Source organism: Ursus arctos, unplaced genomic scaffold, assembly GCF_023065955.2.
Source record: "Ursus arctos isolate Adak ecotype North America unplaced genomic scaffold, UrsArc2.0 scaffold_8, whole genome shotgun sequence".
NCBI classification, from domain to species: Eukaryota; Metazoa; Chordata; class Mammalia; order Carnivora; family Ursidae; genus Ursus; species Ursus arctos.
In genome coordinates this window covers 50155549-50170542 of record NW_026623100.1, presented here as the reverse complement: position 1 = coordinate 50170542, position 14994 = coordinate 50155549, and the positions used below count along the sequence as shown (strand labels likewise).

At 47.4% G+C, this 14994-nt stretch overlaps 1 protein-coding gene across 1 annotated transcript in view; it reads left to right on the top strand.

Annotated features, from left to right (window-relative positions):
• The window catches only part of MERTK (MER proto-oncogene, tyrosine kinase), a 106445-nt gene that overhangs the window by 18988 nt on the left and 72463 nt on the right, over positions 1 to 14994 (top strand). The window contains exon 2 of the mRNA XM_026480420.4: positions 8596 to 9004. Coding sequence (XP_026336205.3) covers positions 8596 to 9004 — 409 coding nt within the window. The remainder of the gene's footprint in view (positions 1 to 8595; positions 9005 to 14994) is intronic.

Here is a 14994-nt window from a genome sequence, read left to right as displayed (position 1 = left end):
CCTCTGCTCCTCTCCCTACTCATGCCCTGCTTCTCTCTCTCTCTCTCTCTTAAATAAGTAAATAAATAAAATCTTTTTTTAAAAAAAGAAAATCTTAACTCATTTATTGCATGTCTGTGCATGGCAGGCACTGCATGGAGTTTTATGTGCGGTATTCTGCTATCATTCTGAAAGAAGGCGGTGTTGTGTGCCTTACTTTACAGGTGAGGAGACCAAGTGACTTGCACAAGGTTATCTGGTCTCTGACTGGCTGAGCTGGGTGGACTAAACGTTGCCTCTTTGACTCCAGAGTTCTTATATGTACCATGCTTCCAAACCACAGGGTTCAAACCTGAGCCTTCTGGGTGGGGATTCTCAGGCGGAATCCTCAAGAGCCCCCTTCCCCAAGGTGATTTGGAATACTGGATCCACTTGCTAGAGCAGGGGTTCTGACCCTGGCTACACATTAGAATCCCGAGAAGAGATTTTTTTTTGAAGTCCCGATACCCAAACTACACCCCTGACCAATAAGCTCAAGCTCTGGGTGAAAAGCAGGTGTCAGAGCTTTAAAACCTTTGCCTGGAGACCCTGATGTTCTGCTAGTTTTGAAGGCATGCTGGAGAGATAGAAGACGATGATGAAGAGTCACAGTCAGACTCTGGAGCTCTTTTCTGGTTGAATTGGTGTTCCTCTACCGAAAGGACTTGAACGGTGCAGTCTGCTTGGGAAGCTTCTTTTGCAAGGCACTTCTACCGAGAAAAGGTGAAATGCCCAAGTCACAAAGTGGGGTACGGGCTGAAGGGGATCGTGAAGAACTGGTTAAAACGCTTTGAGGCCCTTGGGACTTCACTGTGGAAGTGTGTGCAGGAGGAAGAAAGGCATAGGTGGGGCTCTCCTTTTTTTCTTAAGCCAGAAAGCATACCAGGGGAAGTGGGGAAGAGAGCCTGGTTATCACCATTGTTGCTCAGAGGTCTGAGCCCCTTTACGCCCTCCAAGTGAGGTCTTAGAGAGGTTGAATAGCTCGTCTGATGTACTGGGGTCCCTTGTTGCCTCCTCCAGACCCATCTTCACCCTTCTCTGCACCCAAGGAGGCCAGCCTGTTAGGGGAGCAACAGTGAACTAACTCCCTGGCACTCTGGCTCCAGCTAGTTTGGGCTAAATGATACAAAGTCATATATATTTGACTGAGTATATCCCTGTGTACTGGCATATTCATTGCTTATCTGAAATTCAAGTGTAACTGGAACGCCTTGTTTTTTATCTGGCAACGCTATGCCCATTGGGGCGCATGTGGAAAATCTGATCTGCCCACACCATGTTTTATACCCGACTTTGCTTTCTTCGCTCTGTGCAGGCATACCAGTGGGGTTTTGCTGGCACTCCGTCTTATCTGCAGTCACACCACAGCTGTGACCCCTCCATGCGCAAGCAGCCAGACATGTCCTCCCCTTGCTTTCCAGTAAAGCCCCTGCCAGAGCCCATTCTGCCCCCGTCAGATACCCAGTTTCTGCTGGCCAGGCTTTGCTATGCTTGGTGCAAATGGGACTATTCAAGAGTCAGTTTCATCCCGTGAATGGCCTTTTTCTCCGTGTAACTTTTCCTAGGTCGCAGAGTGCATTCACTCCAGTGAAGTTCATGTTTACCATTTACAGTTTTGGGACAATAGAGTCAAGTGATTTCAGGGTAAAGGTTTAAAATTTTTCTCTCATTAAGTATCATTGCTACTCTTTATCAATTGAGAAACCTTCACATTTACATAAAGTGAAACAAAACTAAGTAGAAAGTTTCTGTTTGTTCTGGATTTGGCCTCAGCCAGCCACAGGGATGGGGAAGGAGCCCTTAAACTAGATGACAGGAAAGCTGCCCAGGGCCATGATTCAGATTATCAGCCAGAATGATGGGGGTGGGAGAAGGGAGACAGTCCAGGTGTGGCCCTTTCTCTTGGAGGGGGACACAGGGCACTGCAGGAGAGGGAATGGGGCGTGGGCTCCAAAAGCCTTTTTGTAAACTGCAAACCCGCTGCTGAAGGAGGGCTTTCTTCCAACTGACGGGGGGGGGGGGGGGGCAATTGATAGCAAAGCCCACAGCAGGCAGCCAGGCCAGAAAGGAGGTGTTAGCTCCTGGGCAAAGGGCATCCTCCCCTCTGTCTGTCGCTTCTCCCCAGGACCATGTATTCTTTGCAGGTGGGAAGCAAAGAACCCGCAGGAGTTCAAGGCTAAGCCCTCACTCTTGCATCCTCCTCTGGGCCTCCTGATTCTGAGGCTGAACTTCAACAAGCTCTCTTGAGGCCTCTGTTTTGTTGTTTGAGGAAGAGTAGAAAGCGCGGGGCAGTGGGTCCCACAGACTGGCACTTCAGTCCTGCCGTTGTTCCAACACTCAGGCCAAGGCGTTTCCGCTCTCCCCTTCCGGGCACCCAGGATTGTAAAGCAGATTGATGGAGCCTGACACCCAAAGCACGGTTGAATTAAATAGGGCTGGCCAATCCGCACTCCTCCTCCTGCAGGCCTGCCCCCCTGCCCAGTCGTCCTCCCATGGTTTGGAGGGCCTCCAGGGCCCGGGTGCTGCCCAGTGCTGCCTTTCCAGCCACTACCCCTGGACCTGCAATTTTAGCAGCTTCCGCTTCCTTTATCCACCTTGGGCTGTGGTCCCAAGGCTTGGAGAAAAGGAAAGGAGCCCTTGTTATGAAAGCGTTATGGAGGCCAGCCAGCCCTACAAAGATACCTTAGGGCCCAGAGCCTTCTGGCTATCACAAGCCAAAAGTTTCTTTTCTCCTCTCATTCGCCACTGGCAATTATGTTGTTCCAGTTTTGCTAGTCCCTATGCATGGACCTCTCTGATTAGTCCCAGTGCTCATTCCTACAAGGCCCAGGTCTGGCCTCAAAAATCCTACTTCAGGTGGCCAACAGGCCCAGGTTCAGATGCAAGCCAAGGACAACAACATCACCTAAAATCTGTAGAATGTGCCGGCAGACCCTATAGATCCGATCATGTCCTACCACTGAGGCGCTCTTACCCTTGCAGGGGATTGGCGAAGCTAAAGAGCTTTTCTGAGATCATGTCTCAGGCAGCAAAGGACTTTCCTGGGCAACCACTGAACTGTCCACCAACCAGCCCACCTGCCATCATGCACCCTCAGCAAGCACCCAGCAACTCTTCGTGGATTTCAAGATGGGATGTGTTAGTCGATCCCACAGAAAGTAGACTGTTCACTAGCATCTCCCAAATGACCAGTTTTGAGTCTAAAAGACTAAGGTCCCTAAATGTCTGGCCCACTGCAGCTGTGTGTGATTGGTGGAGAAGGTGCTGCTTCAGAGCCCTGCCAACATCCCACCTCCAACCCACTCCCAGCCGCAGGAGTGTCCCTGCCTGGACCAACTCTCTTCCCTGCTCACCCTTCAGAACTCTGCCCACATCACACGCATTTATTCCATGGATGTTCACTGCATTAAATGTATGTCACGCATCCTGCTGGGTTCAGAGGGTGTCACCTCCAGCTTTTGAGGAAGCTACAGATGTGTTCAGAACAACAAGGCGAACCTGCGTGAAACAACAGACAGTATATCTAACCAATTTATTTGTTGGATGAATAAATATTTGCTGATCGTGTCCCATAAGCCTGTCCCTGCGCTCGGCACTGGGGGTCAATGATGGAGACACAGTCCCTGTCTGTATGCAGCTGATGTTGGAATCTGGTCAAGGGCTGAGTGGTGATTAGGAACGGGCGGGGGTGCGCCCTCATGCAGCTGCAGGGCTGGATGGGAGTGGCCCCCTGGAGCTGGCAGAGGCAGCTGCCTCAACAGCTGGACAGCTACTCTCCCACCTTGCTGGGCGGCCATTTGTCCAAGGCTGCTCCATAGCAGTTACTTAGGTAGAGTTAAACTTGCCACTTTAGTGGCTTATCCAGTTCACAGAAGGAAACAACCTTGGAAGGAGAGGAGGGGAGGATGAAGTTTCTTGTGAATTCCACCCAAATTACAGCCAGAGGCAGCCCACTTTTCCATGAGTGCTGCGTAGAGGGTACCAAATTCTCATTCAGGCTCTGTGAGCTTTAATACCTCTCTCATACTCAATAAAAATGGTCTCCAGTGTGTGTCCATCTAACAGGCCATCATGTTGCCTTTTGCCGTCTTAAGGATGAGTCAACAGGAGCAGGTTAGTGAGAACTAGAAGGTTTGTTGTACGAGCAAGCCTTGTTGGCCTGATCTCTCCTCCTGCCATAACTGCCCCCCCCCCCAAATAATTTTAAAGCAATCCAGTTTTGTAAGGAAAAACGGGGAGGGGCATTATGCATGAAAGTAATCAAAACAGTGAAAAGTTAGCAGCTTAAAACACAATCTCTGATTGGTCATTGCCCTGACCTTTGGGTCCAAAACCTGGGATTGCTATTTTGCCTTTTTTCACATTATCCATAATCACTCATATAGCCATTGCTATATAAATGGCAGCCCCCTCAGCCCTCACCACCACAGTTGTGCAGTGGGAGCCCCACCAACCTCACCATCCATGAGGAGTTGTTCAGCCCTTGCTATCAACCCCTATAAATCAGCCCCTCTCAGGTATTGGACCGTGGCAGGTTTTTACTGATTCACAATAATATAAGAAAATAGTAAGAAACAGGGGCGTCTGGCTGGCTCAGTCAATTGAGTGTCTGACAGTCAGGTCATGATCTCAGCCATGATCTCAGGTCCTGGGATCGAACACCGCGTTGGGCTCTATGTTCAGTGCAAAGTCTGCTTGTCCCTCTCCCTCTGCTCCTCCCCCGCTCGCTCTCTCAAATAGATAGATGGGTAGAATAAGAAAGAAAGAAAGAAAGAAAGAGAGAAAGAGAGAAAGAAAGAAAGAAAGAAAGAGAAAGAAAAATAGCCAACAGTTACTGAGCGCTGTGAGTCGGACATAGTAATACGCCCTGTATTGCTAACAGCAAACCTATAGGGCACCATTATTGCCATCCCCACTTCCCCTGAGAGAAAACTGAACCAGAAGCAGCATCCTGGCCTGGATTCTTCTAGCAACAACCAGAATCATGACCACTCCAGAGAACTCTTCTGTGTTCTAAGATTACATCCTTCCTAAATACTTGGTGTCAAACTGACCTTTCTGTCGCAGGACGATGGCAATAGTGAGGTCAGCCCCTCGCCTCTGCCGCATCCTTCCTGCTTCCTGGCCGCTCTGCTAGTTAGGTCTTCGCTGTCTTCCTGGCGGGTTTCCCACCTCCTGGCCTCCTCCTTCCTGCTAGTCTTGCTTCTGCCCAGCCGGATGTCAGTGCTGGGGTCAAGTATGGCTCTGATCTTCCCCCTCCCCTGCTCAGGAACCTTCCAGGAATCCCTGCTACCTCAGCCAGGATTCGGGGCTCTCCGCAGTGAGCCTGTATCCACTTGCTCTGTCACTTTGTCCGAGCACAGAAGTGCCACCCTACAGCTACATTCATGTTCCCATAAGATTAGGGCCTCCTCTTTCTCTTCAGTTTCCCATGCCCCTGCCCCTTGAACCCCTGTCCACCTCACCTCCCTCCTCTCATTTGTGCCTTTACTTATTCAACACACCTTATTCAACTTATTCAACACACCTACTTCGAGCACCGTCCATGAACTGGCTATAGTGTGGGTGCAAGGCCTCTTGGGACTCTCAGTCCAGCAGAAGAGAAAGAACTGAATGAGGAGTCACAGGAGGTTTTACAAAGAGGAGGGGCCCAGCACCTAATGTTGGAGGGTTAAGTAGTCGGGGGTGGGGAGGGACCAGGGAAGGCCTCCCTGATACTGTCAGGACCTCCCCCTCGCCCCAGTTAGCTGTGTCCCATTTCCCCTGTGACTCTTGGGACCTTCTGCTTCTCCTCCCCTGGGGCAAGTGCCTTTCTGTACCCCATTAGACTATCACAGCAAATCTTAGACCCAGGGGGCGCTATGTAAATATTGGTTGGGAATTGAATCATTATGTCCACTCCTGGCAATTCAACTCGTGGAGCTTAGCTATCGTTTCAGCTATCACAGTGATTACGGGGTGGGTGTGCTGCTCCTGACATCATCTGAGTGGGTGGCCTTGCCTTTAGTCTGTTCAGAGAGCTGCTTAGCTCATAGAAAACCGAAGGCTATACCCAACTGTAATCAGGGGTTATTTTGCAGGGTTGGGACTACAAAACAGGTTTCCATTTTATGTTTTCTGTGCTTCTATAAATATTTGAATTTTCCACTGCCAACCTGGATTACCTTCATAATTTGGCATTTTAAATGTCTTCAAGTCAGTTAAACCAAAGAATTATTTGCTTCTCCCACTGCACTTGCTTGCTTTATATTTCAAGAAAAACAAAGTTATCTGGACATACCCCTGACTTCCCAGTCCCACGGAAGTCAATGACTAAAGACCATACATAAATTTGCTGATCTGAGAGGCAGAGGTGAATTGTAAGTGCTTCAAAGCCTCGAGAAAAAAGAGCATTCTTGTGGAGGGTCTGCAGGCATAAAACAAACAGCCAGAGCATTCATCATTGCAGAAAGTGTCCCCAAATTCAGAGGAAGATGACGGAACTGGATGGGACCCAGGCAGAGCTTTCCCCTTCCCTGCTATGAGCCCGGGCCCACACTTGTGCATAAGGTTTGCATGGCATGGGGGCGACAGGAGAGGCAGGGGCCCCTCTCTGCAGAGTCACCCTGACCTCCACTCCCTGGAATAAATGAACGCTCCCATCACAGCACACTCATCCGTCTGGATGGCTGGGCTCCAGGCCAGCCTGTGGCTGACCCACATAGCCTCCCCCAAAGCATGCAGAGGGCCCCTGCTCTCCCACAGCCACTGAGACCTCAGGCTAAAGGCAAGCAGTGAGCTTTCCCCGGTTTCTTAGAGTGAAATCTCTTCTTCTCCAACCTGGCATTCACCCTGGAGGCAGTTCTCAAATGCATCAACCATGAGAGCCGACCTGGCAGGAAAGAGTCACATGGAGAAGACTCCCTAACAGAAGCCATGACCTTCAGTTGAGGAAGATGTGCAGGCCAGAGCGACTTGGCAGGGAGGAAGCCAGAGGAACAAATTCTCAGATCCTTCCTTCTGCCCCCAAATCTCCTGCTTGTATCTCCATTGGCCAAATAGTGCTTAGCTGGCTCCTTACGCTAAACATTATTTGTTGTTTATCTGAAATTCAAGCTAACTAGGCGTCCTGTGTTCTTATTTGCTAAATCTGGCACAACCCTAAGCAGAGACCATCCTACTCACACACACACACACACACACACACACACACACACACGCACTCAGGAGCCCAGGAGGGTGTGACATCCTGAGTGTGGGAGAGGCACAGCTATCGCCTGGGGACAGGCACCACTGGGTACCCCCAGTCACTTACTCACAAAATGCCAGACCCATGTCTCTCCCACTCTGCCTGTCTCAACCACTTGTGGCCATTGTGTTTGAATACATAACCACCAGCACAGAATGTATGCTCCAGAAGTGCTATTAAAAAAACCAGAAGTACAACTATTGTGGGCCAATATTTTTAGAAATACTTGTGGGCCAGATGAAATCAACATTTCCAGTCCATTCCAGCAGGCAAGCATTTTATCGGAAGCTCCAAGTCATTCTGTAGTTGGTGACATGAGTGACTGGTTTTTTCCCCTGTACCTAGAGATGGGTCACTTTGAGGTGCAAGAATTGTGAACTTGTCTGTGTGACCAGGAGTAGCCTTTGCAAGACCACTGGTCAAATTTGTGACACAGTCTGTGACTGAGAACACAGTGAGAAAAGAGATCTCAGGTGCCGTCCCCTTCCTGCCATGCTGCTGAGTTGGGCATGAAGGACTTTGAATGAGTCACAATTTTGGGAAATGGGTGAAGGTGGTCAAAAGGTGCAAACTTCCAGTTATAAAATAAAGAAGTCCTGGCGATGTAATGTACAGTATGGTGACTAGTTAACAATACTGTATTGTAAAAAAACCAAAATGCTCTACTGTCTACTCTCTACCTAAGAGAGTAGGTCTTTAAAGTTCTCGTCACGAGAAAAAAAATTTTGTAACTATGCGTTGTGATGGTAGTCAGCTAAGCTAACGAAATTATTATGGTCATCATTTTGCAATATATGCAAATATCAAATCATTATGTTGTACACCTGAAACTAATATAGTATGTCACTTATATCTCAATTAAAAAAAAGAAAAGTGAACAATTTTTGAGGGGGTGTCTGGGTGGCTCAGTTGGTTAAGTGTCTGACTCTTGATTTCAGCTCAGGTCATGATCTCAGGTTCGTGAGATCGAACCCCGCATTGGGCTCCGTGGTGAGCATGAAGCATACTTAAGATTCTCTCCCTCTCCCTCTTCTCCTCCCCCCACCCCCCTCTTGTGCTCGTGCGTGCTCTCTCTCTCTCTAAAAAAAATAAAAATAAAATAAAATAAAGGAAACAATTTTTGTTGGGGTGAGTTCTACTTCTTAAACCTTCTTTAGGAGGTAAGTGAACGGATGAATGAACTTGTGAATGAGAATATACGTCCAGACGTGTGTTGAATACATTCTTTTCATGCTTTCTGAGGACACTGAGGATACCCCAGTTCTATCTCATCGTGGCCTTAGAGATTGGGAACCTGTTTGGAAAACTCCATTATTTAAAAGGCTAAAAATCAGATTTCTGTTTTGCAGCTGTTGCAGAGGTGAGGGAAGCAACCAAGCCTGACCCCCCATTGCCAGGAGGCCTGCAAGCTGACCACACGCCATTTTCCCTTCCTCACACCAGTGGGTACCAGCCTGCCTTGACGTCTTCACCACCCCAGCCTGGACGACCGCATACAGGGAATGCAGCCCATCCCAGGGTGACCTCTGCTGGGTCAAAGCTCCTACCGCCTCTTGCATTTAATCATACAATTGGCCACATAATACTTTCTGAACATAAAGATGTCAAGTTCAATTGCTCCATCAATATACCTAATATGTACCAGGACATTGCAGTTATTTCTTGGTGGAAAGATGGGAAGGAGTTGCTTGGGGCACATCATGCCATTACGCAGTTTTATCCGGATGACGAAGTCACAGCAATAATCGCCTCCTTCAGGTATGTGTTCTTTCTTCCTTTCTTTTTTTAATGTTGTTATGTTATTTGTGATTCAAAAGCAAAAACCTCATAAGTTAAAAAAAAAAATTTGTTTTCTGTGTGAGCAACCCTCCTGGTGAATTAAGAGTGTGGATTAACAGCTGACAGTCTGTATTGTTGATCTCTTTTATGTTGATCTTGGCCCCACTGAAACTGTTTATTATCAGAGGCTCTGCATTCTGGGGAACCACCTCCCCCCACCGACCTACAAGTCATGTCAAGTCCCGCTTGACTCAAGAGCTCTCCCAATGAGTAGGAACAGTATTTCTTACCCCATGTGAGGAGACATCTTAATCACCCCGTGGGCATGGAGCTTTGAACACATTCCCATCCCTCTCATTTGCCTTATCCCCTGTCTCTTCCACCTGTCCCCAGCACCCCCTGCTCTTGCAGATCACGGTGTTGACATAGCCCTCATGCCTATTGGGGTGGGAAGAAGGTGGAAAGTCTAAAGGCTGGAGAAATGAGACAGACCTTCAGCCACGTGGGGCACCGTCTCCGTGTTCCACTATGTTTTGGCAGGGGCCAGCCGAATGCGCTGGGGGTTGTGACAGGGCTAAGCCAAGTCAGCACGTGTATCTGGAAGAATTCATTGTCCCTAGGATTGCGTCATCGTATTTTCAGCGTACTGCAGACAGTGAGCCAGCTGCTTCTCTTCTCCCCCATCCCTTTTTTATTCTCTACTCTCTCCTCTTTAGCCAGGAGGGGTTTGGGTTTTTCGTTTTGTTTGTTTTTGAGTCAGAGCCTCCTTGCCCGTACAGCTTTAGAGTTCAGTGGACCTGTGGTCCTTGAAAGCTCAAAATGAGGTCACAGCCACGCAGTTGGAGCAAGTGCCTTTTTCCCTGGGATTCCTCCACTCCGAGCAGAGCCCTCTTTCATCTGGGACGTTTTCACTTTCTCTGGCCTGATACTTGGGGGCAGTCCCAGACAGGGTCATCACTTTTGGTGAATCATTTTGTTTCCTTTTCAGAAAACTGCCTCAGAGATACCACAAGGCTAACAACTCAGAGTTCAGTGTGTCAACACTTCCACAAGATGCACCCTTTTATTTATTTTATTTTTTCATATTTTTTCCAAGTTATAGGCCTGGTTAGCATCAAAGCAAAGAACACAGCTTTCACACTTTCCATTGGTTGATTTAAACTCTGGCTGGGTCCTTCAGGCTGCCACTCTCAGCCAGAGGTTGAGACCATTCAGGAGGTTTGACTACATTCTTTTCCGCATCAGCTACAAGCTGCAGGTATCTTACCATGCCGTAGACACAGCTTCCAGTGAGAGAAGTAAGATCCCCCATTTAATAATGAATAAGGAGCGGTTTACTTTTTTTTTAAGATTTTAATTATTTATTTGAGAGCGAGAGAGAGAGCATGAGCAGGGGAAGGGGCAGAGGGAGAAGCAGACTCTCCGCTGAGCAGGGAGCCTGATGTAGGGCTCAATCCCAGGACCCTGAGATCATGACCTGAGCCGAAGGCAGATGCGTAACCAACTGAGCCACCCAGGTGCCCCTAAGGAGCAGTTTAAAGGCTTAAAGAAACAGAAAGCTGGCACATTGGGCTCATCAGGTATCATTAAGAGGAAAGCACTGCCCTGCTGTCTCTCTGGGCTGGGAGTCCTAAACGGGTCCTGCCACTGGCCAGCCATGAGACCATGGGTGAGCTGCCTTCTTGCCAAAGAGATGGGTTTGGACCACGTGACCAGCAGCTTCACGTGTGTTCAAGGGGGCCATGAGATGATTTCAAAGGACCTAAATTGGAGAGTTTTTAAACATAGAGTAGATAGTGGTATATCTTGGATTTGTGTCTTCAGAGTTCAGAAGGTGACCTGGGTCATATTTTTAGAACTTAAGAAAAAAGATTATACTTTTGCCTGGATTCCGCTTCATTTTCATAAACTCATTCTGAAGGGGAAACAAAAATCTTATTTGACCTCCAAACTAAGCCATAAAGCAAATTTAGTGCTCAGAATTCTTATAAGTGGTGGACACTGTGCTGAAATGAGTAGCTTTGGGGACAAGACCGAGTCCACCATTATAATGTTCTTCAGCTGTATTGAAGTCATGTTCAGGTGACCCAGGAGCCATATAGTGATTCATAGAAGTAAATTATAGTGACTTAATCAGGATTATAAATATCTGTGTAATTTCTTGGCAGGAGAGAAGGATGTTGGAGCCTTTAAATTTGATATCTTTTAGGTGAGGCCCCTGAGGCCCCTGTGAGTAGGGTGACTTGTCCAGGGTTAGTAGGGAGTAAGCTGTCACCCTTAAGCAGAGGGCTTGATATGCACACCTGCAGTGTCTTCTGTTTTCGCATCTCATGGGCCCTAAAACAAATCTTTGGTTGCCCGGAGCAGTGAAGAATTAAAAACTAGTGCTAGGCTTTCCATGTATGGAATTTAATCAGGAATTCATTAGCCTACAATTTGGTTGGAATTGCCATTAACAACACCTGTATGGACCACATGTATTTAAGGGAATGGACAAAATACAGATGTGTGTGTATTGGCAGGGGTCAGAGGAACTACGGAGAGAAACACAAGGCATTTCGAGTTAGGTCACGGAGCCACTTTTGTATCAGGTGTTACAATAAGAAAAGGTAGAATTATAAGAGATGAAATTTGAAAATAATAGGGTCTCCAGATTGAGGCCCCCACAGCAGTTTGTACCAGCACACATCCTTTAACTGTGAAGCCATTGTGAGTTGCTAGAGACTGACGGGATTGTGGATGCGATTTAACTTTCTTAGTCTTTCTTGGTTCCACATTTCCTCTTCTACATCAGGGAGACCCCACACTTACACTTCCAAATGCCCCATTCTGAAAACAAGAGTTTTCAGAAAACAGGTCTGGTCTTTGACCCTAGAACAAGACCCGTTCCGCTCAAAGGTGTGTGTTAGGTTGTGCGCATACTTAAGGCTGTGGCGCTTTCCCCTCGTATTCCTTCCATTGCTTCCACCCCACCCCCCGTCTTTTCCATGGTGGCCTGATGCCGTCATGGTGCCCTCTCCCTTCCAAAGGAAGAAAAGGCCGTGATAAAGTAATTTACACTAAGGAAAGCATTCACATTCACTGGTGACATAATTTTAGACACAAGGAGTAGAGTTGTTTTTTTTTTCCAAATCACCACATAGGCAACTGCCCACTAGTTATAAAAACAGCCAGCCTCGCTCATGAAGGTGTTTGCAGGCACCTTATTGGGTGAACAACTACCTGAATGAGTGTCTGGACATTGAGACAAGGAGGGTAGCCCTGGTCTGTGTCCTGCGTGTGCCTGTGAGAAGGATAGGGGGGAAGGGAGAACCTAACGTCAGGAGCAGAAGTTCTGAGGTAGTGTTAATATGTTAAGGTAGTGTTTCCTACAGATTATAGACTTGGCCTTGGAGGGGAAATCAGGGGAGAAGACCTGGCATCTCATCTTTCAGTCAAACCTCAGTTTGTTGAAACTGGGGATGGGAGTCGGGGTGGAAATGATAGAAGAAGTTCATGTGCATTTAAGTACAAGTCCCACCTACTTGGGAAAGACTAAAGGAGATTTAACATCACGAATGACAGTGTTCCGGAGAGATTTTAGAAACTGCTCAGTCTTAGTTTCTGTATGTATATATTTCAAAGTTGTTTTAATAGTAATATATATACTTTGTTAAATACTTAGAAAATACCAACACATAAAGAGAAACTGTGGCCCACAACCCCGAGGAAACTTTTCCAAGCACATATAAATTTAATATTCCTGAAACGAAATTGGTATTTCATGACACAGACGATTATGTATCTCGTTTCATTCACTTAATGTATTATTTATTTATTTTTTTAAAAAGATTTTATTTATTTATTTAACACAGATAGAGACAGCCAGCGAGAGAGGGAACACAAGCAGGGGGAGTGGGAGAGGAAGAAGCAGGCTCATAGCGGAGGAGCCTGATGCGGGGCTCGATCCCATAACGCCGGGATCACGCCCTGAGCCAAAGGCAGACGCTTAACCGCTGTGCCACCCAGGCGCCCCATCCTGTATTATTTAAAGTCTTCAAAATATTTTAATTGCTGCTGTATGCCACTGTAACCTGCTGTTATAAAACAGAAGCACATATAGAAGAACGTAAATAAAATTATAAAGGGAAAACCTTAAAAACTATTTTCAAGATGCCAAGGTCCAGGGGTACTTCAAGTCCAGATGTCCTCTTGAGCTGGGTCCATTCTGTGCTAATAATTCACATTTTTTCCTCTTTCACTTATATCTATTATAGGTGTAGGAGGCGCTCAGTGTCTGCGGGTGGGTTGGGGTATTCCTAATTAATGGCGTGGTGATTAATACTGAAAATTGCACCCCACCCTGCACACCCCACATTCCTGACCTGGTCCTGGGTGGTGTGCAGCTCAGAGCTTCTAGTTTTTCTCCTTTGCAGGACTTAAGTTCACCGGGCTGGGCCACCCCCTTGGCTCTGCGACTGGTATGCTGCATCCTTTGTGCCTGATTCCAACTTGAAACCGCAGCTCATCCATCCATTTGTCCAGATTCGAGGATGCTGCATAGCCAGGGTGTTTTCCTGGAGTCTCTAAAAGAGGGTGTAATTTTGGGGATACACGGTTAGCTCTACAGTCTGGCACAGGGCACAAGGAGCTCTCTGGCCTAGGTGGAAACACTCGCTGGTGGGGTAAAGCACTCCAGGCAGGCACCAGCCATCAGACCCGAAGACTGGGGAGACCAGTTCTCAAGCAAAAACAAAAGCTGCTGTTCCTGTAGGCGGCCGGGCCCTGCAGATTCAGTTTATTGAGGTAATTTGTGGCCAAGGAAAAGGATTTGATAAGTTTTCTATGTAGCCTCAGGATTCCCCACTGGGAATGAAATTCTAGCTTAGTTGTCTGTAGCTTAAGCTGGAAGGACTTTATTGCTTTCTAAAACTTGGACTTCTTTAAACAATTTTTTCATTCTTAATTTTTTTATGGTGGTAAAATATACATGGGCTAAAATGTACTAGTGTAACCCTTTCCGAGTGTCCAGTTCAGCAGCATTAAGTACATTCACGCTGTTGTGCAGCCCTCACCACCATCCATGCCCAGAACGTTCTCATCCTCCCAAAGGGAAACTCCGTGCCCATTAAACCCTAACTCCTCATCCCCTTTTCCCCCAGTCCTTGGTGACCTCTCTTCTACTTTCTTTCCCTGTGACTGTGACTACTGTTGGTACCTCATATAAGTGGAATTGTGCAGTCTTTGCTCTTTTTTGTGTTTCTTTTAAGAAAGCTGTGGAACTTAGCTGCTCCCGAAGAGCCATTCCTGAGGAAGGCAGTGTAGCCATGAGAGGGCTGTGGACAGGGAGGCTCTGTGTGGCCTTGCAGCTGGCCCTGGGGCTGCTCTGATGGGCTTTGGCAGCTGCTGGCCCTGTGGCTCTGTCCAGGTGGTTCCTGTCTAGACGCGGTGGCTGAGTCCATGCGGTGGCTTTGGTTTTCCCTGGTTCAGACGTTTGTATTTGACCACAATCTGACACGATTTCTACACCTTCTTTGAAGCGATGCATACACATGGTAAAAATGCTCCAACCATTCATAAATCCTCTCTTCTGCTCCAGCCTCCAGCCCTTCTCCAGCCAGGAGCTGTGGTTACCCACTTCTTCAGTGTCTTTCGGAGATATTCAATCCATATGAGTCGTGTGTGTGTGTGTGTGTGTGTGTGTGTGTGTGTGCGCGCGCGCGCGCGCGCGCGTCTTGCCCCAGAGTTCATCTAATAAAATGTTCCAGCGCTGGTTAAATCGATACCCAAGGACTCAACGTTTTTTGTGGCTCTGTAAATACTGTTCTCAGCTCAGTCATGTCGTAGGCTGTGATTACTTCTTCCTGCATTATAGCTTTTTGATTTTCCTCAATTTAAGAGCTTCCTTATTGGTTAGTTTGCTTAATTTTCTATGTATCAATCTCTCATTTGTCCCTGAACTCTACAAGCATCTTCTCGCAAAGTGATGA